Source organism: Rhipicephalus microplus, chromosome 2 (assembly GCF_043290135.1).
Source record: "Rhipicephalus microplus isolate Deutch F79 chromosome 2, USDA_Rmic, whole genome shotgun sequence".
NCBI lineage: Eukaryota > Metazoa > Arthropoda > Arachnida > Ixodida > Ixodidae > Rhipicephalus > Rhipicephalus microplus.
In genome coordinates this window covers 247,305,002-247,328,820 of record NC_134701.1, presented here as the reverse complement: position 1 = coordinate 247,328,820, position 23,819 = coordinate 247,305,002, and the positions used below count along the sequence as shown (strand labels likewise).

At 47.6% G+C, this 23,819-nt stretch overlaps 1 protein-coding gene across 1 annotated transcript in view; it reads left to right on the top strand.

The window, feature by feature from the left end:
* The window catches only part of LOC119170180 (WD repeat-containing protein 17-like), a 70,348-nt gene that overhangs the window by 29,525 nt on the left and 17,004 nt on the right, over positions 1–23,819 (top strand). The window contains exons 10-19 of the mRNA XM_075878648.1: positions 1,212–1,376; positions 1,836–2,038; positions 3,186–3,335; positions 4,701–4,822; positions 5,409–5,537; positions 6,694–6,852; positions 7,167–7,231; positions 7,369–7,587; positions 20,030–20,129; positions 22,631–22,770. Coding sequence (XP_075734763.1) covers positions 1,212–1,376; positions 1,836–2,038; positions 3,186–3,335; positions 4,701–4,822; positions 5,409–5,537; positions 6,694–6,852; positions 7,167–7,231; positions 7,369–7,587; positions 20,030–20,129; positions 22,631–22,770 — 1,452 coding nt within the window. The remainder of the gene's footprint in view (positions 1–1,211; positions 1,377–1,835; positions 2,039–3,185; positions 3,336–4,700; positions 4,823–5,408; positions 5,538–6,693; positions 6,853–7,166; positions 7,232–7,368; positions 7,588–20,029; positions 20,130–22,630; positions 22,771–23,819) is intronic.

Here is a 23,819-nt window from a genome sequence, read left to right as displayed (position 1 = left end):
CTGCGAGGAGGAGGAAGAACGTAAATGCAACGAGCTTAACCAGGCACATGCCTGGATTGCTACCCAACGTTGGGGGAATGGGAAAAGGGAGTATAAAGATGAGAGGAAAGAGGAGACCGAAAATTGTCAATAAATGGGTGGACGCATGTGCATAGGTGGCACTACACAGAAGTTAAATAGGCCCATAGTCCTCAAGAAACGCTAGAGGGCTTTTGACAGTGTTTTGAGCCAACGAAAGACAAGGACGGTGCTCCAGCAGAATCTGCACAGTGTGGCTGATCGTCTAATTGTCGCAACGCGTCGGAACGTTTTTCTCTCAGACGCAAATCTAGGGCGACGGCATAGCAGCGACGCTTCTGCATTCCCAACGGGACAATCCGCAGCCCCGCCAAACCAAGTTACTGGAAGAAGGCTATTGAGGTTCCCTATATTCGTGGGGTTCCGCATAGCGTCAAGAAGGTACCAAAGCGGTTGGGCATCCACGTCATTTTTTCAGCCCCCAACAAGCAGGGAAAGATTAGCAGACTCGTCAACCGAGGAGGACCCAATAAGGCTGCATGCATCAACAACCACTCGATTCTGTTCGTGGAGTGCGACGTGGGTGTAATGTATGAGGTTCCCTTGTGCTGCGGTTTGAACTTACATCGGCCAAGCGGGGAAGTGCCTCAACATGAACGCGACTGACAATATTCAAATAATATAAGCCGCAAGCAGGAAGGGCATTTGACCCCACACTGTGGAACATGCTCACCGGACTTTAGTCCGTGTAAGGTACTTGCCAACTATCGCCTAGAGTTCACGCGGCTGGTTGTGGAAGCTCAGGCGATTTGTAGGAAGGGTGATTGCATGTGAGTAAAGCACCATTATTCCTTAGTAGGAGGTTACTAGTTTCTTACAGTGCACCTTGAGGGCACCTGTACCGGTCGCTTTTATCATTTGCTGACGAGTCTCACCGCAATGAACAATTTTGTTCATCTTTTTTTTTACGTTCATTGTTTTTTACCTTGACGAGACGTTGTGAACGGCACATTTCCAGCAGGCGCTACTAACAACCGTAAAACTATTGTTATTCGCGCATTGTGTGTAGTTCGTTCTGTCTTCGTCGTTTGAGTGGCGATTTTTCTTTTCGTTATCGCTTACCGTTCTAAACTTTCAGCGTGCTTTCAAACAACTTTCACGTCAATAGAAAACACTACAATTAACGTGTGCAGGAGCATTTTTGCCACCGCTTGCGGGGATAGTGTGATCCGCATCTACTACCTAGGCATGGACGGCGGCGTGCCCCTGAAGACGCTGGAGGGACACGCGGAAAAGGCGTTCCGTGTCAAGTGGTCGCCCCTCAGGGACGGTGTGCTGTGCAGCACCTCCGACGACTGGTAAGCAACTCGCGATGCAGATCCATAGCTTCAGTAGCACGGCCCTTGATTGTAGTTGTTTTTCCAAGGACAATGGCATGTATGAGTTAAATACTGGGAAATAAATTGAGTACTTAATGATCAACGAAACTGCAACAATCATGCATATCGTCACGCTAATCTGAACCTGACAGGGGCAAGAAAGTTGCGACAACCCTGTTATCAAACCGTTAAACGGGCTTTCTGAGGTAGTCAACGTGCATGATATCTTGGCTAACAAAGAAGCTGCCTCAGGCAGTAGCTAAATGAATCACTCAAACAGATGGGACGCAGAATTGGACAACTCCTTTTAACTGTAGCCAGCAGGTTATACAAAAGTGTACGAAACATAAATCATCTTCACGGCGTTGTAAAATAGCACGCTGTATTTCACGGAATGAGCACGCGTTGAGAAGTTTCGTGATACTATTCCGGATGCAGCACCATTCACGTCTGGAACTACACGTGCGATTCCGCCGTTCGAGTGCTGCGCGGCCACACAGACCTGACTCGCAGCGTTGTCTGGAGCACCGAGCTGAGCCACCTGCTGCTCTCTGGCAGCTGGGACGCCACCATTCGACTATGGGACACGCGCGATGGCGTCTGCATCTGCGCGCTCTTTGACCACGGTGCCGACATCTACGGTAAACGAACACTCTAAAAAATATCGAGTAAATGGGTGTCTTTTTGTACCACAACAATAATCGTCATCAGGCTTGCGTGCGCTTCCTTTTTTGAAAACTCGGCGCTGGCCCCTCTCCTATCGAGAATGCTATGTAACCCTGATGATGGGCATGTCGATCGTGACCGTAATGTACCGGGCGCGGGGTGATAGCGCAAGGACCGAACGCAATATAGATGACGGTTATTGTTGCGGGACAAAAAGACACCCTTTTTACTCGCTCTTTTTTTTTATAGTGAAGGTTCTCTCGCAGCCGCAGCTCTATGTGGGTGCGCTTGGCAGTGGTTTTTACTTCATTGAATCTATCACTAGTTACCATTCGATTTCTTGTTATTGTAATAGCTGTTTGTGTTTACTCTTATAATTTAACTGTCGTTTCTTATACCACCACCTATACTGTTTTATGGTTGAGTTTAGGTGTTGCCGTATTTGGCCGTTGACCTTGTCGTTTAGAACCTTGAACTAAACGAACGGTGGGCGTGTTGATTGGGTTGGGGCGTTCGAAGTTTTCTGATCTTATGAATTTACGACACGACATACAAAAATACACATTCGTTTCACTTCCCAAGGGTGCAGTGCCCATACTTCGTCTATACTCTCAACAAATCCTCTCACTGCAGCAAGAAGCATCAGTCAAGCAGAACACAGAACTACAAGATGTTCTCCTTCATTGTTCAATGCCGACACGAGAGCGCCCAAATAAGCTTTCCTCCTTTCTGATGCACGCACTTGGCTTTTGTTGCCAATTGGCAACAAAAGTCACGTTTTGCTTTGTGTTGTACCCGAGCCCTTACCTTCGCTACATTATAGTAACTTGGTGAAACGAAAGGTTTTTTCTTTCTAATCAAGGCTTTATCAAAAGCGCATGTATATAGTGTTTAAGAGCAGCAACTTTCTGTTATTGCTTTAATGTCAATCTGGGCGCCAGTCTTCCGTCTGATGGTGCCTGCAATCGACGCCGAGTGCCACAACCAGAGAGAGAACTTACGCACTGCACAACAGCTGCGTATTGGAAGCAAATAACGCTTTGGCAAATGCAATGGGCTGATTTCGAGTCAATATAAATGTGACTGGTGAGTGTATTTTCTCAATATTTTTTTTTCACGCAGCCCTCGCGTGTCACCCCCGAAGACCGTTCCTGGTGGCCTCTACGTCGAGAGACTCGACAATCCGTGTTTGGTCCATGCTGCCACTCGCGTCCATGCTGTTCCTGCGCGTCTTGTGCGGCTGGGACTTGGACTGCGTCGTCGCGCCACAAGGTGTGCAATTCACGCTAAAGCAATGTTGCCGTGGCTTTCGCATGAACTATCGTGGACAACTATGCCGCCATTCAAATCGTTAAATTGTTTTACTATTAATATGATATCGCGTAAATCATGACAATGACACGAATAGTTCAGCTGTGTCACTCGGTAAGGTTATGGAGCAAAAAAAAAATCTAATTCATAGACTAGTGTTGGATCACTCTAGATGCATGTTTAAGCGTTTTCGCATCTCTCGCCTTGTTAATTTGGTTGCTACGTATTCCAGTTTTGATTGACCTTCATTATATTATTTCGCTCGAACCTGTTGTAGCTGTACAAATCACTGATATAATTTATGCAATTACATATATTCGTAACTTTCATTGATTACCATCCCATTTTGTTATTTTACCAGAAAATGTTATCCAGCACACAAAACATGGATAATTCGGCCACAAACTTTGTATGCGATCTGGACACGCGCTTGTTTTTTGTTTAAATTTGTTCTGCGATTGTGTCCACCCTCTCCACGCCACTAGCTTCTCACACTGTCCTTAATTTTACTCAAAATATGCCCTTCCATTGCAGTCACTCATTTTCGCTATTTTAGGTTGCTAATAGTTAACACTTGAATAATTCATATTGTGTAACAAGAGGCCCATATGTCTGTATTGTTGGCCAGCGATAACGGCGCCGAGCTAAAGTGGAACACTGTCAGAAACGGTCTGTTTCTGGGGCTATATAGTTCCGAATACTTGAATCATTTTAAGGATTACTCTTGAGAATCAGTGGGTGGTGGTATGTACGACATCGTTCTTGTTATTGAGAAATGTGTTTAAAGTGCAGCGCTCCGCGAAACTCGTATTAATAGAACGAGACTAAAAATGGCACGCAAGACTCGCGTCACGTTAGTTGTGCAGATTTTGCTCCGTTTACGAAAAAGGAGAGATCCGTATGTATCGAATCGAACGGTAAACGCTCAGCGATGCAAACGCAATCACTAGCAGTGGCGGACCATTGAGATAGACGAAAAATATGGATATAACGTGAACCGGAGCCATGCCTCCTCCGACTCTTTAATTGTACTCTATACATTGTTTTGAACAGCTAGTTTGTTGAGAATGAATTACAGGTTGACAACAGGCGCATACATAAGTCTAGTTCGTCGCTTTCGTCTAATTTGATCAGGATTCGGTGTAACCATTCGCAGCGCTTCAGCAGAGAAAATTAACTTCTCGCGAAGGCCCGTATCGGCTTGGTGATTGACAAAACCAGAAAGACAACAATACAACACGGGTTCTCAAAACAAGTTGGCGCTGTTTTCCTATGGACTTCTCTTCTTCCTCTATTCCTCTATCTTTTTTTTTATCTTGTGTTCAGGTGAGCAGCCTCTCGGGAGGGGCAAGGAGTTACTGTGTGGCTCGGCAGCCAGGCAGCTGAAGAACTGCTACAAGTCGTCTCTAGACGAAGCTGCTCTAAGGGCCTGGTCCAGCTTCTTTTGTGTGAGTACACATATTACCAGCCAGAAAGGGTAAGGCGAGCTCACTCTGTGCGGCAAAATGTGTGCAGCGTTGAAGCTATTAAAAATTAACCTTAGCAAGTTGAAGCTATGGCTGGCGTCTTGGGCATTGTCCAGGTATACACTCAAACGAGATGTCCGTTCTGTCGGACCGGCCTAAAACTAGGCTTGGATGGCTAGGTGCCGATGCGGGCCGCAGGTATGTGAAATTACGTAGCAGCAGGGAAAGAGTTCATGGCCGTTTCGGCCTACTTTATTTTGTACAGTGCACTATGGTGTAGCGTAACCTCATCGGACCCTTAATGACCACGTTCATACGAGCTCACCATGAGCAATGGGGACAAAAAGTGGCACAGACTAGCCAGTGTCAATCTTCAAACGAGATCACTAATTGGGACTGTTTAGCACCTTAGATTCTACATGCCAGCGGTCAATGAACGAGTGCTTTTTGCAAACCTAATGCGATTTGTTTGTCATCAACTAGCGCCAGAGTTAGACTTCATGATCGTGCTCACTTTTGTTGGGGAGCTATCTTAGTGATGAAAGCGTATCTTTTTCTCCACTTTCAGGATCCGCCGGGAGTTGGGAACCTTTGGGATCTACTAAGTATAGTCACAAAAGGAGAAAATGCCCAAGTTTCCGAGGCGTACCAGGATTCACAACTGCTTCATCGCAGTCATCTAGTCAAGATAAAAGCCGTGAGCTTCGTTGACATGCAATTAAGTTTTGTGTTCTCATATGCCAGTCACTGCGGAAGTTCTGCCCTTTATTTGTCAGTCTTTAAAAGTCCCCCATTCCTGTCCTTAGTGTAGGGTAGCATACCAGGCCTTCTAGACTAATTAACATCCCTACCTTTCCTTCATCTCTTGTTCCTTCATTCCTTGGACATTTTGTTCTTGGAACTTACGTTCTCAGTGGAAGTTAACTCCGGCAGTCTATGTGTGACTGTCTGTGTACACCTTCCTGTTGCAAACTGGCGACTAACGTGTGTGAGAAAAGCAAACTGCTGTCTTCCCTTTCGTCTGGATTATATTGGTTAGGAAATGCACTACCTAAATTTGTTTCCAAGCAAAGGTAGATGTGGATTTAATACCACGCGTACGCTATAAATCGTGGAAGTGGTACATGCACGCAGTTTTTTCTGCGCGTAACGAGCCACTCATTTCTCATGTGCTGCTCTGCCTGTTGAAATGGGAACATATACCTCGCCCTTCTTTTAAGTGCTCAAGATACGCCGTAGTGAGAAAGTTGGGAAAATGGTGTCGCTCGATCAAGGGGCGCGATGCGTAAATTACTGAGATGCTTATCTGATTAAAAGAATCCGCCGAGCTTGAGCAGCTGCAGCCATGGTGCTCTGCTGCTGACCCGAAGGTTGCAAATTCGATTCTCCATGACTGCGGCGGTCGCATTTCATTGGAGGTAAAATGCTGGAGGCCTATGCACTGTGCGACGTCAATGCATGTTAGAAAAACAACTGATTGTCGAAATTTCCGAAGCCCTCCCCTACGGCATATCTAGTATTCATATATTGGTTTTCGGACGTAAACTCCAAGATATTATGAATGAAAGAACTCTCCTGTCTGCAAGTAACCTGCAAGGAATGTTAACGGACACAGTTAGAGAAGCTTTTGTAATAAGCAGTTCGACGCAATGCTCTTCCTAGTGCAGAATACTTGAGAGGAGGTGTATGTATAAACTGATATTGCATGACGACTTAAGTACTCGTGTTATTGAGTCAGCGACGTACACCGAATTCCATGTAGGAATGAGTCCGCCACGTTTCCGTCAGTATCGATCCTTCTCAATCAAAGTTAAGCTGAAGTAAATATTGCTCTACTTAAACCGTCTGCGCAGTCCAAGGCGCATGAGTTGGAGCTCGTCACAGCGACCCGCTTCGGCGGCACGGGTGTCGGTGGACCAAGCCGGGAACAGTCCCTCCGGCAGGCGGCGCAGCTGTATCTGTCCACGGGAAACCTGCGCAAGTACTGCGAGATCCTCACCGAACTTGGAGCGGCAAGTGCAAGCACTTTATTTCCTGCCAGCTTATATGACATGCTCAAGCAGTTCGATCAAAAAAAAAAATTAACGAAGTGCTCGGGTAAACTACTTATGGGGCAGTAATATGTGAATTAGTGATAGGGTGAGTGTTTCGAACAGTTTATCTGCAGGAAAAGGCAAGTTTACATTGCAAAACAAACGTGTCTAGATCACTATGCTCCATTCCACCTATATTTTCGTATAAGTATAATCCAAACCGGCATAGTTCAGTCCTCCATTTTTCAAAGGTTTCTCCACTTTCATGAAAACGATTTTTTTTTTACTTGCAGTGGAACGAGGCCCTCTCCTTAGCACCGGGAGTATCTTACCAGTATTGGCGCCACCTAACGAAGAGGTAATTCTACCATCAGTTTCGTGCAGCCACATGTTTTCCTGCATTCGTATTTCACTTGCTACTGCTTTCCTCCCTTTTTGTTCCCCTTTTTGCTCCCCCTCCCCCACTCATTTCCTTTGTCACCTGAATGCCCGCAGAAGGTGCGATTTCCTTGTGAAGGAAGACCGGACAGAGGCCGTAGGACTAATGCTGGCGCTAGGAAACGTACCGGATCTCACCGCATTTCTCAGAGCCAGGGGACAGGCCGACAGCGCTTACGTTCTAGCGCTGGCCACGCGACAGGCACCAGGCTACGGAATCAGCCGAGAGGACAAGTCTCCGGGAAGCCCTACGAAATCTGCCGGCTGTTCTGAAAAGTAAGCTCACGTCTCACATTATTAGAATGGTGGTCAGTCCCGCAAACCTGAAAGGTACAACACTATAGTAGCTAGCTGCAGTCACTTCCAGTGACGTGTATCTTTACCCGCCGCCCCATGGAATGCTCTTGCAACGTGTTTGCGGAGTCGCACTGTCGGATGCAGACGCTTGTATACTTTTGTGTAGACGCTTTAGGGTATACGCGCGATAGATTTTGTATGCCCGCTGACGAAACTACGTGGCCAGAGGTGTGCACTTACATGACTAAGCGGGTTCGAAAGTGGGCGAGTTGGTGAACGTAACTGTAGTGTGGTAACTCTAAACGCCAATAGCCACCACTTCGGACACGCGTAAAAAATAGGCCTAATGTCAACGGTGTCCTTGCAGATGTTCTTGAAGCTGCAAAACTAAGATGGGCTCAACTTGCTGTCGCTTTTATGGGATCTACAATAACGAAAACTGTAATAGAGGTTTCATTACTCAGCACCCCCGCAGGGGCGCCTGCGCAAGTAGGCGTTTGGTGTGTAGCGACACCACGGACCCGAGCTAACGGGGAGTTTTGATCCCCTCCCACGCCTAGCCGTGCGTGGCTTTGCCATGTCCGGGGAAAAGGGGATCCAATGCTGGGTGATTGGACCTTTAAGGCCCCCCGGCAGAGGCAACACACCCCTTTGGCCCCGGCTTCACGTAGACGGCACCCCTGTGCTGACCCACCCAGGGGAAATCGGCAGTCGCCTTTTCCTATCTCTCTCCCCCTACATCTTCGTCTTTATCTCTTACTATTTATCTGTCCTGTCTTCTACTCTCTTCCGTTTACTTCCAAACTTCCTGGCGGCTAGGGTTAACCCTGTGCAAATAGCCTACCTTGGTTTAGGCAAATTGAGTTATATTGGCGTTGTACGGCTGGCGTCTGCAGGTTTCAGCATCCGCAAACTTGTAGCGTCCCCATGTTGGGCTCCGTGGTGGGTGGCCGCCAACGCTGCTGAACAAAAATAAGACAGGCATGCATAGGGCATTCCCCCTACTGTCTGATCATACCGGCTTAAAGCGGGTACGCACCGATGATATAAATTTTTTCAGCCAGCCAAAAGAAACATATCCTCACTTTCATGTTATCCACTGTGAAAAAACTGAAAAGCAAGCCAGGACCGTCTCTTCTTTCCTAGTTTCTAGATGTCTTACCGAAACTCTTGGCACAGGATACAAGGTAACCAAAATGGGTAGTGGAGACCTTCTCCTCGAAATCCGTGACAAAGAACAATTTGAAAAGCTAGACCGTCTTTCAGATTTCGGTGGCATACCAATAACCATAACACCACATAGATCAATGAACACAACTCGCGGAGTGGTATCTGACATGGACTTACTTGACTTGACTGAGACTGAACTTTAGGAGGGGTGGAAGAGCCACAATGTCACTAATGTACAGAGAATCATCATCAGAAGAGATAATAAGGAAACACCGACAAAACACTTAATACTCACGTTTGCATCCAGTAAACTACCGGAATCTATTCAAACAGGGTACACGAAGACATCTATCAGGCCGTACATACCAAACCCTCGTCGTTGCTTCCAATGCCAGAGGTATGGCCATGGCTCTAACACCTGTCGTGGTCGCCAGACTTGTGCACAATGTGGAGTCCTAGGCCACGTGTCTGAGAACTGCAAACAACCGCCACACTGTGTAAACTGCGAAGGAAACCATGTCGCATATTCACGCTCCTGCACATACTGGAAAAAAAAGAAATAATTACGTTGAAGGTGAAGGAGAACATTACATTTAAGGAAGCACGGCGAAGAGTCTCTCTATTCTATGGACCTACATACGCTGATGCGGCGCGTCAAGGGGCACCGCCGCACCAGCCCTCGCCACTCCTTCGGCCCGCGCATACCGAGCCGGTGGTTGTGGCACCTGCCCCGAAGGCGGCTGTAGCCCAGGCTACACCGCCTACTCCCAAACAGAGACCGGAGACTCCAAAGTCCTCCGGTCTCAAGGCCTCTCCTCACCAGGCGAGGCCCGAAATTCGAACTAACAGCCCGCACGTGCGGGCATCCAGGGCCTCCGAGGAGGCAATGGATACGTCGGTACCCTTGGTGCCGAAAGAGCGGTTCACTTAACAGGGCCTGGGGACGGCTCTGTTAAGTGAACTCAAACTCCCTGTCTAAACAGCCACTCACTTTTCGTACACACAGCACTATTTTACATTCACCATAAACACTCAAATTATACAATGGAACGTCAGGGGCCTTCTCAGAAACCTTGACGACATCCAAGAACTCTTACACGAACACTCACCAAAAGTGCTGTGGGTACAAGAAACACACCTTAATTCAAAACACACAACTTTTCTTCGTAAATACGTTATTTTCCGAAAGGACCGTGTTGATGCCATGACATCATCCGGAGGTGTTGCCATCATAGTGAATCAAAGAATTGCATGCACAGACTTACAACTCCAAACATATTTTGAGGCAGTGGCTGTTCGAGCAATTCTTTTTGATAAACTGATCACAATCTGCACTATTTACATTCCTCCTAGCTATCAGCTGCAAAAACGTGATTTACACTCTCTAATTGATGAACTTCCGGAGCCGTATGTTCTCCTTGGAGACTTTAATGCGCATAGCAGGCTATGGGGTGACTCTCGGTATGACGCGCGAGGTCGACTGATCGAACAGTTCCTTCTCTCGTCGAGCGCGTGTCTCCTAAATCGAAAAGAACCAACCTATTATAAACTCGCTAATAACACCTACTCCTCCATAGACCTAAGCATAGTATCTCCATCTCTTGTGCCTCTACTCCAGTGGAAAGTCGTCAGTAATCTGTACGAAAGTGACCACTTCCCCGTAGTTTTGAGCACAACTACAGTAACTGAGTGCCCACCACGTGTTCCCAAGTGGCTCATAAATAGAGCCGACTGGGAACAGTTTTATACCATCGCTCGTCTAGGTCGGAATGACATATGTACTTTGAACATTGATGTTGCTGTCAACTACTTTACAGCGTTTTTGATTGATACTGCAACAAAATGCATCCCACAAACAAATGGACACCCTGGAAAACGGCGTGTGCCAGGGTGGAACTCTGAATGCCGAAACGCGCGCAAACAGCAAAACAGAGCTTGTAGGCTGCTTCGGAACTCACCGACAGCCGAAAATCTTGACCCCTTCAAGAAAATGAAGTCTCAAGGGAGGAGAACGCGTCGGCAGGCCAGAAGAGAAAGCTGGCAGAAGTTTTTGTCAGGGATCAATTCATACACACAGGAGGCTAAAGTCTGGAACATGGTCGGTAGGATAGCAGGAAAACAAGTACAAACACTTCCACTCGTAAACACTCAGGGTGATACCTTGGAAGATCAGGCAAACTTCCTCGGTGCACATTTCGAACAGGTGTCCAGCTCATCCCACTATACTGACAGTTTCCAAAAATATAGAACAAGAATAGAAAAGCAGAAACTCGAACACAAATGCACTAGATACGAGGCATATAACCAAGCTTTCAGTTTAGCTGAGCTGCGAACGTCCCTAAACTCCTGCAGTACTTCTGCCCCAGGTTCTGACCGTGTGGTGTATGGAATGTTTAAAAACCTACCAATCGAAACACTAAAAACCTTACTGTGTCTGTACAATGCTATCTGGTTTTCTGGCAATATCCCTACCTCCTGGAAAGAGGCTATTATTATTCCCATTTTGAAAGAGGGCAAGGACCCTTCTTTACCTTCGAGTTATAGGCCTATTGCACTTACAAGCTGCTTGTGCAAAGTCTTCGAAAAAATGATAAACTGCCGACTTGTACATATCCTTGTGTAGTGGAGCATACGCACCAACGCGTATGCGCCTTCGGAAGACAACAAAAAGCCCGTGCTCTGCTTGCACGAGAGTTTGTGCCGCCTTTGTCAGACTGGCCGTACGCCCACTTTCCGTTGCGACCTCGTTGCGACTTCTCGGCTCGAATAAACGTCATCACATTTGGTGGAGGCTGCTGAGATCCCCAAGAAGACCTGGAGCTCCGCTCTCGCAAGTTGCCTGAAAGACTACCGCGAAACATGACTGACGCAGTCGCCAACCAGCCCGTCCCAGCCCAGCCAGCACCATCGGCTGCCCCGTCTACCTGCCCCGGCGCTACTCGCCAGCGGGACCCACCAATCTTCAGCGGAAGTGGTGAGCAAGACGTCGAAGACTGGCTGTCCTTGTACGAACGCGTAAGCGTCAGCAACAAGTGGGACGACGACTCTAAACTCGCTTACGTTATCTTTTACTTGGCAGACGTAGCTAAGCTTTGGTTTACCAACCGCGAAACCGCCATCGCCAACTGGTCCTCCTTTAAGACCCTCGTAACAGAAGCGTTCGGCCGACCAGAGGTCCGCAAGCTCCGCGCTGACCAGCGTCTGCGCCACAGAGCCCAGCAGCCTGGCGAAACGTTTACGAGTTACATTGAGGATGTGCTCGACCTCTGCAAGCGTGTTAACCCATCTATGCCCGAAGAAGAGAAAATTCGGCAGATTCTCAAGGGTATTGAGGATGGCGCATTCCAGATGTTGCTAGCGAAAAGCCCGACCTCGGTGGCAATCCTCGTAAGCCTGTGCCAGAGCTTCGATGAATTACGCCGTCAGCGTTCCATCGCCCGACAGATTGTCTCACCACCAGATTCGATCTCGGCTGTCGCACTCGCAAATGTCAACGTTCGCCAAGAAAGTCTGTCCAACCAGATCAAAGACTTCATCAGGGAGGAAGTTGCCCGACAGCTCTCCCTGCTGCCGCATAGCGACGCGCCCACCGCAAGTCTGCCTTCGACACTGCAGCAGGCCATACGCACTGAAATTTGCGATGTCCTACCTACAGTGCAGGCCCCTTACGCATGCACTTCAGCAGCATCTAATCTCTCAGCTGTCAGCTACGCACCACCTGCACCATCTTCACCTCTCAGCTACGCAGCTGTGGTTGCGCGACCCCCACCGCATCCAGTATCCTTATCGGCTCCACCTCCTCCGGCAGCGCCTCCGGTTTACAGGCCCTCAACTCGCTTTTTCCGTCCATCTAATGAGTGGCGCACCCATGACAACCGTCCTATCTGCTTCGCGTGTGGCATCGCTGGCCACATTGCACGCTACTGCCGCCGCCGTCCCACACCTGCGTACGCCTCCTTTGGAACTCCTACCTATGCGTCGCAGCAGGCCACCACGTCTGCATACGAACAGAGGCACTCTGACTCGGATCGTCGCCCATCGACTTCTCGTTTCCCATCTCCTCGTCGCCGATCGCCATCTCCTATGCGTCGTAGACCACCTCCTGAGGAGGGAAACTAATCAGTGCAGTTCCAGAGGCAAGAACTGCAACTTCTGCGCAATCATCAAGGCCTCCATTTTCGCCGCGAAATGTTGTTGATGTCAATGTTGAGGGAGTCGCCACACAAGCGTTAATTGATACTGGGGCCGCCGTTTCGGTGATGAACGCAAAATTTTGTCGCAAACTGAAGAAAGTGACCACATCTCTCTGTGGCATCGTGCTGTCCACGGCTAGCGCGCAACGCATTCAGCCCTCGTCTGTGTGTACGGCGCGCGTCGTCATCCAAGACGTTTTGTACATCGTCCAATTTTTTGTACTACCATCTTGCTCTCATGACCTCATCCTAGGTTGGGATTTCTTATCAGGTCATGAAGCTATCATCGATTGTTGCCGTGCGGAAGTGTCCCTAGTGCCAAGTTGTGAATTTCCACCACCCGACCATTCACCACTGCTCTGCAAGCTCATCGCTGACGACGACATCACCTTGCCTCCGGAAGCTTCAGTCCCTATTAGCCTTTCATGTGTGGCGCAACCTGACGCCACGGTGGTGTTTACGCCATCCCCTGTTTTTACTGAACGCAAGGGCATCGTGCTCCCATTTGCCGTTCTTACGATTGCGTCTGGTTTAACCGTAATGCTGGTTACCAACCACTGCAACTACCCCATTGGCTTGCTTCGTGGTGAAACGTTAGGATATGTGCAACCTGTCGACCATATCAATGATATTATTCTTCCCGACGAAACGCCATGTCAGATTGCCGCAATCACTCCGGCGTCTGAGCCATCAAGCTCACCAGCCTTCGACAATGCTATTGACGCAGACCTTCCCCCCTCGCATCGCAGCCAACTTGTTGCTCTCCTTAACAAGTTTCGCTCTTCTTTCGACTTTCAGAAACCTGCTTTGGGCCGCACCACGACTGTCACTCATACTATTGACACCGGCTCACATTCGCCTCTGCGACAGCGTCCTTACCGCGTTTCTGCCGAAGAGCGCCGCGTCATTACGGAGCAAGTAGATGACATGCTTAAACGTGGAGTCATACAGCCTTCTCAAAGCGCTTGGTCGTCACCCGTGGTTCTGGTAAAGAAAAAAGATGGCACCGTTCGATTTTGCGTGGACTATCGCCGCTTAAACAAGATTACAAAGAAAGACGTCTACCCGCTACCACGAATAGACGATGCTCTTGACTGTTTACAAGGCGCCGAGTACTTCACATCCTTGGATCTGCGTTCTGGGTATTGGCAGGTGCCAATGGCTGAATGTGATCGCCCTAAAACAGCCTTTGTAACGCCGGATGGCCTGTATGAGTTCAAAGTCATGCCATTTGGGCTCTGCAACGCGCCTGCGACGTTTGAACGCATGATAGATACCATATTACGGGCCCACAAGTGGAAAACTTGCTTGTGTTACCTAGATGACATCGTAGTCTTTTCAGCTGATTTCCCGACACATCTTCGTCGTCTCCACGAGATTCTGACGTGTCTAGCTTCTGCAGGCCTACAACTTAACACCAAGAAGTGCCACTTCGCAGCCCGAAAACTAACCATCTTGGGACACGTCATCACAAGAGACGGTGTTCTTCCGGACCCCGATAAGCTTCGAGCTGTCGCTGACTTCCCAATGCCCACATCACTGAAAGCCCTAAGAAGTTTCGTTGGTCTTTGCTCTTACTTTCGTCGCTTCGTGCGCAACTTCGCGTCCATCATTGCACCTCTGACTAGTCTGCTTTCCAACAGCAAAGGTATATCAGCATGGTCACCTGCATGTGACGACGCATTTCACCAGCTGCGCCGCCTGCTGACCTCGCCACCTATTCTTCGCCACTACGACCCCACTGCTGCCACAGAAGTTCACACTGATGCAAGCGGCGTTGGTCTTGGCGCAGTATTGGCACAACGGAAAGGCACCCAAACCGAATACGTAGTCGCTTATGCAAGTCGCGCTCTTAAGAAGGCTGAATTGAATTACTCCGTGACAGAGAAGGAGTGTTTGGCCATAATCTGGGCGCTTACGAAGTTTCGCCCGTACCTTTACGGCCGTCCTTTCGACGTGGTCACAGACCACCACGCTCTATGTTGGCTGTCCTCCTTGAAAGACCCGTCCGGACGTCTGGGCCGTTGGGCACTTCGATTGCAGGAATACGACATCCGTGTCGTATATCGTTCCGGTCGCAAGCATGCGGACGCCGATGCACTTTCCCGATCGCCATTAACACCAGATGTGGCTTCTCTGTCACCCCCTTTTACCACCTTGTCACCACTCGACAGCACTGACATGCTTTCGGAGCAGCGTAAAGACCCATACCTTGCCTTGTTAGTCGACTACCTTACCAATTCGTCTCCTGTCCCTTCCACGAGATCGCTGCGCCGGCAAGCAGCCCACTTTGCCTTACATGACAACATTCTGTACCGCCGCAACTACACGCCTGGTGGTCGGAAGTGGCTCCTTGCTGTCCCAACTCATATGCGCTCTGACATCTGCATGAATTTCCATGCAGATCCCCAAAGTGCTCACGCAGGTGTCCTGAAAACCTACGAAAGGCTGCGCCAACGCTATTACTGGCGAGGAATGTATCGTTTTGTGCAGAAATACGTTCAGTCTTGCACCACTTGCCAACAGAACAAAACACCTCCGCGACACCTTACTGGCATGTTACAGCCGCTCCCGTGCCCGGCTCGCCCATTCGACCGCGTGGGTATAGACCTCTATGGCCCCCTCCCATATAGTAACTCTGGAAACCGGTGGATTATTGTCGGAGTCGATCATCTCACACGCTACGCTGAGACTGCAGCTCTACCGGCAGCGACCGCCCACGAAGTTGCACTCTTCATTCTCCGCAGCTTCATTCTACGCCATGGTGCTCCGCGGGAATTACTCAGTGATAGGGGTCGAGTGTTCCTGTCGGAGGTCATCCAAGCTATCCTCGCTGAATGCAACATTATCCACCGTAAATCTACCGCATACCATCCACAGACAAATGGTCTTACTGAGCGGTTCAACCGCACACTTGGCGACATGCTGAGGATGTACACCTCCTCCGACCACACTAACTGGGACGCTGTTTTGCCCTTTGTTACCTTCGCTTATAACACCGCGACGCAAGCGACTACCGGTTTTTCCCCGTTCTTTCTATTGTACGGCCGCGAACCTTCCCACCCACTCGACACTATACTACCGTACCGCCCTGATGCATCTGAGTGCTCCCCGCTTTCGGAAGTCGCCAGATACGCTGAAGACTGCCGTCAGTTGGCTCGGTCTCTGACAAGTGAGGCTCAAGGTCTACAAAAGACTCGACACGACGACGCTCACCGCATAGCTCCTACATTTCGTGCTGGCTCCCTTGTGTGGCTTTGGGTGCCCCCGCACGTTCCAGGCCTGTCTTCTAAACTTCTGGCCCGGTACCATGGCCCGTACCGTGTCATTGACGCGACCTCCCCGGTGAATTACATCATCGAGCCGTTAACACAATCACCAGATTTGCGCCGTCGAGGACGCGAGACCGTACACGTCGACCGTCTCAAGCCCTACTACGACCCCCTCATTGTGCCTACTCCCTGAGTCGCCAGGATGGCTACCCTTCACCCCGGGGGTATTGTAGTGGAGCATACGCACCAACGCGTATGCGCCTTCGGAAGACAACAAAAAGCCCGTGCTCTGCTTGCACGAGAGTTTGTGCCGCCTTTGTCAGACTGGCCGTACGCCCACTTTCCGTTGCGACCTCGTTGCGACTTCTCGGCTCGAATAAACGTCATCACACTTGAAACAATTTGCTCGACCCATTTCAGTGCGGGTTTCGAGAAAGTAGATCCACCACAGACCACCTTGTTCGTATCGAGGCACAGATCAGGGATGCCTTCGTCCATAAACAATATTTTCTCTCTGTATTCCTCGATATCGAAAAGGCTTATGATACAACATGGCGTTTTCGAATTCTAAGAGACCTGTCCCACCTTGGCATGCGCGGAAAAATGTTTCACATAATCGAAAATTACCTGTCAAACCGGACATTCAGTGTCCGAGTGGGCACGGTTCTTTCCCAATTATTTGTACAGGAAACAGGCGTGCCGCAAGGTGGTGTACTTAGCTGCACACTTTTTCTCATCAAAATGAATTCCTTGCGCTTGTCCATTCCTCGCAATATGTTTTATTGTACATATGTCGATGACGTCCAGCTTGGCTTAAGATCTTGCAATCTGGCAATGTGTGAGCGGCAGGTTCAGTTAGGTTTAAACAAGGTCTCCAAATGGGCAGAGGAAAACGGATTCCGACTCAACCCACAAAAAAGCACGTGTGTCTTGTTCTCCCGCAAGAGAGGCATGCACTCAGAACCGGACATTGAACTGAACGGTCAATGTCTGTCTGTTAATACGGAGCATAAATTCTTAGGATTAATCTTGGACAACAAGTTGACCTTTGTACCGCACATCAAGTATCTAAAAACAAAATGTTTAAAAGCCATGAATGTTTTAAAAGTGTTGTCACGTACTAGGTGGGGTAGTGACAGGCAATGTCTCATGAACCTATATAGAAGCCTCATTCGCACCCGCTTATATTATGGGGCCGTTGTTTATCAGTCTGCGTCTCAAAGTGCTTTGAAGATGCTGGACCCCGTGCACCATATGGGCATCCGCCTTTCTACGGGTGCTTTTCGCACCAGCCCCGTAGAAAGCCTTTATGTTGAGTCAAATGAGTGGTCGCTTCATCTACAGAGAACTTACACGTCCTTTGTTTATTTCCTTAAGGTGAAAGCAGACAAGAAGCACCCCTCATACTCTACTATTAATGATTTGTCGAGCTCAATTCTGTTTCAAAACAGGCCTTCGATGAGGCAGCCCTTCTCAGTTCGCTTGAAGAGTCTAGCTGAGGAAACTGGAGTCTCACTTGAACACAGTTTAATGGCTCCTGCAGCATAGCCGCCACCATGGCAATGGCAGACTATAGACTGCGATGTGTCTTTTCTAGAAGTTGCAACACATGCGCCTATTGCCCATATCCGAACATACTTCCTGGAACTTCAACACAAATACACACATCCTGAGTTCTTTACAGAAGCCTCTAAGTCTAACTCCTCTGTGTCCTTCGCTGCTGTCGGCTCATCCTTTTCGGATGCTGGCCCTCTACATCCAGGCACAAGTATCTTCACAGCGGAAGCTTACGCGATACTTGTGGCGGCAAAACACATCAAGCAATTACAAATACGAAAAGCAGTAATTTATACGGACTCCCTCAGTGTGGTAGCGGCTCTGCACACTCTTAAAAAACACAAAAACCCAGTCCTCGTCTCACTTTACTCCATTTTGTGCACACTCTACACACTCGGACAACATGTTGTAGTGTGCTGGGTGCCAGGGCACCGTGAGATTCAAGGCAACGTGAGGGCGGATCAGCTCGCTGCATCCGTCCACAAAAGCACCGCCACTACACTCATATCAATCCCGGCCCTTGATCTTAAGCCGTCTCTCAAACGAAGGCTCAGGGACTACTGGCAGAGCAAGTGGGATAGACACATACAAAACAAACTACACGTTATCAAGCCACACCTTGGCCATTGGCCACCAGTATCAAAATCGCGTCATACACAGGTAACATAAACGAGACTCAGGATAGGACACACATACACGACACACTCATATCTTTTTTCCGGTGGCGATCCACCATTGTGTGACAGATGTGGTGAAGCACTAACAGTTCTTCACATTTAAATTCAGTGCAAACAATTGGACACTATAAGAAAGCAAAACTTTCCATTACCCTGCCGACAACATATACCTTTACACCCTGCAATGTTCGTCGGTAGGGAACCGCTTTTTAGTCATAAATCATTGTTAGCGTTTTTAAAAGAAATTCATAGTTTTCATATCATATACCCGGGCATCCCGTAGCATGACCTCTCCAGAGAGGTTTTTGCTGCGGTGGTTACACAAGAAAGCACTTGCCTCACGGCCCTTGGACGCAAGGGTATGAACGAGTTAGGCACTTGTGCTAATGCCATACATATCCACCATCGTCCTTTATTATCACCAACTTTTGTCATCTATTCACACGCACCTTTCACGGCATGGTTATGATTTTATTACTTGTATATTCTTACCCGCCTTACCGCGAGGAATTTTATGGCCCTTATACAGTCGCTAATCACAATCATTGTCCACATTCCTTGTCCCATGAACTGGCGCTCTTTGGCCATCGAATGGCCCTTGTGCCAAAAAAACATCATATATCTCATCATTCATTACTCAGCATAACGGGCGCGTTAGCTAGTACTAAGCTGATTAATCCTTTCTCAAAGGCAGCGAGTGATTGATGCGTTTCGCACAATGTCTGTTTCCCAAAATACCTAAAGAAAGCCACCCACATTCATGTCTTTAAAACACGGAGTGCACAACTGAAGGCTCAGAAAAGCCGCGACAAGCACTGAGGGCAACGAAATGATTGTTTGGATGCGTATCGTTGGTCTTGTGCGTCATCCGTTTTCATGCTCGTGGGGTCTAGAATGAGTGCGTCACACGTAACCATGGCAGTTTATCTTTGCTTTGTCGCAGATAATCCTTTCCAGTGACAATGTTGCTCGTCCCTGCTTTTATATTTTTACGTGAAGCTCGCGTGGGAACTACCGCTGACGTAAACAGTCAGCCACGTCATCATGTGAATCAGCATGTCTTGGGTTACGTGTCCTCTGTGTAAAGGCATCGTCCCATGTCTGTTAAGTTTCGAGCACTGTCTCGAATACACTCACAAGTATTTTAACAACTCCACACACTTTAGTGAAGTGTCACATTATTTTGTATGTCTAACTACAAAATTCATCAGTTATTGCGAAATAGACTTCTGTATGTGAGTATTTTTGATTCATGTATGTTCCTACCTGTCAAGATGAAGATGGGAGCAATGCAATTACGGAATATGGGCAGAAATGTATAGTGCACTGTATAAAAACATTGCTGGAATTCATTGAAGTTCGAGTTTTTCTACCTGCGTCTTTGCCCATCACCTAGTGTTCGTTTTGACGGGTATTCCCGGCATGCCCACAGCTGTTACTATCTCTATGGTCACAGCGGTTGAATGCATTCCTTATGTAACCCCCCACCTCTTAACATAGAGGTAGCGCAAGTTTGTGGTAGTTTTTTTATAATATATGACACTTGTTATAGGCTTGTACAGGAATGCACTCAAGAAATGTCGGAGAAGTACCTTTTGGAAGGAAAGCCTACCCTGGCGGCCTGCTGTTACTTGACTGTCAATGACGTCCGGGTATGTCTTTTACTGTCACTGTTTGAAATCTTTTTTTTTCTGTTTTAGAAGTCGTTAAATTGCCCAGTACTACTCTGGTTAGTGTGCAGCGCTACGCTAATCACTCGCATGAATAGTATAAAGTGCTAGTGTAACAAACTATAATCACTGCTTTACGTTATGTATTCACTAACCAATGTTAAATTTCTGTAGGTGGCTACATGCTTGTTTGCCCTCTCCTGATTGTAGAAGATATCGATCAAACTGAAGGTTCATCTAGTTCAAACTTGATAACTGATTAAAGAAGTGAGAAAAAAAACTGCAGGGCGAATCATGTATAAGAAGGTCGAAGCATGTATACGAAGGGGTGTTCCAGCTCCGCCAGTATTGTCAAAAAACAGCTTCAGAATGCGGCTTACCCTAAGGAGGTGATGCTTTACGTTCCCGGTTCAAGTTCCTAGTGGGCTCATTGTTGCCTTCATTTTTAGTGGGCTGGTGACGAGTTAAACATTGTGGCGCGTATTCATTTTTATGATGGAAGGTGAATACGTGACACTGTGACGTCAGGAAACAGACAAGCATAGTCCCTAGGTGCCTCGCACCTAAAAAAACAAGTACTACAGTTATCACTAGGCCACGCAACAGTGGTCTAGTGGCTGAATCACTCGGCTGCTGACCCGCAGGTCGCGGGATCGAATCCCGGCTCTGGCGGCTGCATCTTAAGTGAAGGCGAAAATGCTGTGAGACCACGTGCTCAATTGGGTGCACGTTTATGAATCCAGGTGGTCAAAATTTACGGAGCCCTCTACTATGGCGTCTCTCATAATCACATGGTGATTTTCGGACGTTGAACCCTAATTATTATTATTATTACAAGTATCACTAGACCTCTTTTTCAAAGCATGAAAATTTCTGATGCTTACCAGGCATCTAGTTGAAGCCTCAAAAATTTTTGAGAAATCATTTCGGTCATTGTAAATCATTATCGCTCATCAAAGACACTAGTTCTCAACTTTTTTGAAGTGGCAGAGGAACAGACGTCAGAACAAGGAAAAATTTGTCTTTCTCTTCACATTGCTATCATCTTAATCTAAAAAAAAAATGTACGCCGAGACACAAACTTGATCATATCGTATAATCAATTATTTGGGATGCAGGCTTCCCATAGGTTCTTTTCTGTATTTGAAATGAATTTTGCGTCATGACATATTGTTACATTGTGCGAGTTTTGAACGAAACAGACCCGTCGAAGGCATCTCGTGCTACGCTGTTCTTGGCAATGTCTCCTTCGTGTTGTTTCAGTGATCTATGTGAACTTCCGTTTTCTCCTGTAGAGAAGATTTGTATTACGAAAAATCAAGAGGAGTTTGACTGCTTGAACTATTACTTCTTCTACAGGCGCTGGTATGAACAGGCGCTGGTAGACTAGGGGATAGTTGGTCATTCCTTCCTCGCAAATTTGGTGAAAAATGAAGGAATTAGGATAATGCTATGGGTATTTATCTGTGGGCCCCAGGAACTACAGATTCTACCCACGCGATAGTCGAGTGGTTATGGCGTTTGACTGCTGATCCGAAGGTCACGAGGTCGAATCCCGGTGGAATTTCTACCTACATGCTCGATGGAGGTGGAAATGTTCGATGGCTGGGCAATGGGATTTAGGTCCACGTTAGAGAACCCCAGAGTCTCTGGAGCCCTCTACCATGGCCTCTCCCACAATCATTTCATAGTTTTGGGACGTAAAACCTCAACAACGATCAGAAACTACAGATTCTCAATCTCCAGAAATTTTCCAAACCTCGGAAACATGAAATGGTTTTTCAGAGGGACGAGCTCATTATTTAGCCTGGAATTATTATTTACGTTGCTGAGCAACCTTTTTCACTTTGCGTAGGGTAGGCAACCGAGCCAAGCTTGGCTAACCTCCCTGCCTGTCTTCTCTCTCTCTCTCATCCACTTTGCATGATGACACTCGAGCACAATTTTTCTGCAAAAACCGAGGGGAACAACGCAAAAAACGCGACGGAGAAAGGATGAAGACACGACACAAGCGCTGACGAACAACTGTGTGTAAAATTTATTACACCTGGAAATATATAGCTGAAAACAAGAACAACCATCACGTGCACGTAAGAGTGAAAGGCAAAAAAAAAATCTGCCACGAGTATAAAAGTACAAGATAACTATTCAAAAACATTCTCTTTTTCCGGGAGGGTGAGTGAAGGCTCACTGACGCACATGTTCGCTTTCGTCTTGAAAACCCTGGAAAAAGAAATGTTTTTGAGTAGTTAACTTGTACTTTGCGACTCGTGGCAGATCCTTTTTTGCCATTCACTCTTAGTGCACCTGATGGTTGTTCTTATTTTCAGCTATATATTTCCAGGTGTAATAAATTTTAGACACCGTTGTTCGTCAGCGCTTGTGTCGTGTCTTCAATCTTTTTTCGTCCCGTTTTTTTTTTTTTGCGCTATTTCCCTCAGTATCATGCCCTTCAAGAAAACCTTTCTCTAAATGTTGCCCAGGGTGCCCTGCGGGCCTTAATGCGCGGAAACCAACTCGAACTGGCGCTCAGTGTCATCTTGCATTCGGGCTGCGAAGATCCTGCGAAGGCTGCGTCACTCTGTTCCTGGCTGGCCTGGAGGTGTTCTCACACTGGAAACTGGTGAGCAATCTCAATTTCCAATCACACTATGAGGGCTTCACGACGCTTCTGTTTGGTGGTCGGGGGGGGAGATGAGGGTGAAGAGAATGAGAAAGCTCATTATTGAAAAATGACTAATTCTACGTGCGTCTATGAAGCTCGCAACTCTGTACAAGGAAGGGAATCGAGTGCATGCCCTTGGAGGAGGAGGAGGGCAGATGAACAACAAAACAAAATGCCATCAACTAGCCTTGATTGCAGCTTCACTTTAAGCGGGTTCTTTTGATATGTGGGATCACTTCGAGGGATTTCACAAGAATGTCAAGACAAGCTTGAAGTTAACCAAGTTAATATTGTCATCTCCGTTGCCCCCCAAAACTTGTATTTTAGGTAGCCTGTGAAGCGTGCTCTGCCTGCAAAAATATGTACTGTAGGAGAAGCCACTGAAATGATTGAAGGGGGTGGCCATGTTCATATCGCCGGGCTGTAGATGCCATTGAGCTCCAGAAAACGGCTGTGTTTTATGGCTATAGCGTTGAACGATTAATTTTGAAGAAATTCTGATATTGATGTTGGCTTCATTGAATGTATGCGGAACATTAGCGTTGTCTGTGAGTAAAAAATTGATATCGATGGAAATAAAAATTTGCAGATCCCACGTACAGTGGGAATCGAGGATATGCAAAGCACGAATGAGAAATGTTATGCCCCTTTAAAATCAGCCCAAACGTTACGAGGTGGACTTAAATTATGCCGTACATGACTTCCGTGTCATGATTATTATGATTGGATGTGTCGTTTACCTTCATTATCTATACTCGTCACGTGATACCAAATTTAGTAAACAGAAGTCGACGTGGGTGCTGAAACAACTATTTGAAAGGGCCAGTCAACAGGCTCCGATACACGCAGGATAAACTCGCGGATTTTTCCTGCGCGTGACCAATCTCCTTCAACGCGCAGTGACGTCAACTCGGCGATCGGCGACTTGACGTAGCACGCAGCTCGCGGATTGGTCTAAACCAGGTATCAATAAAGAGTAACTTAGTTAACGTAACCGATCGCCGAGT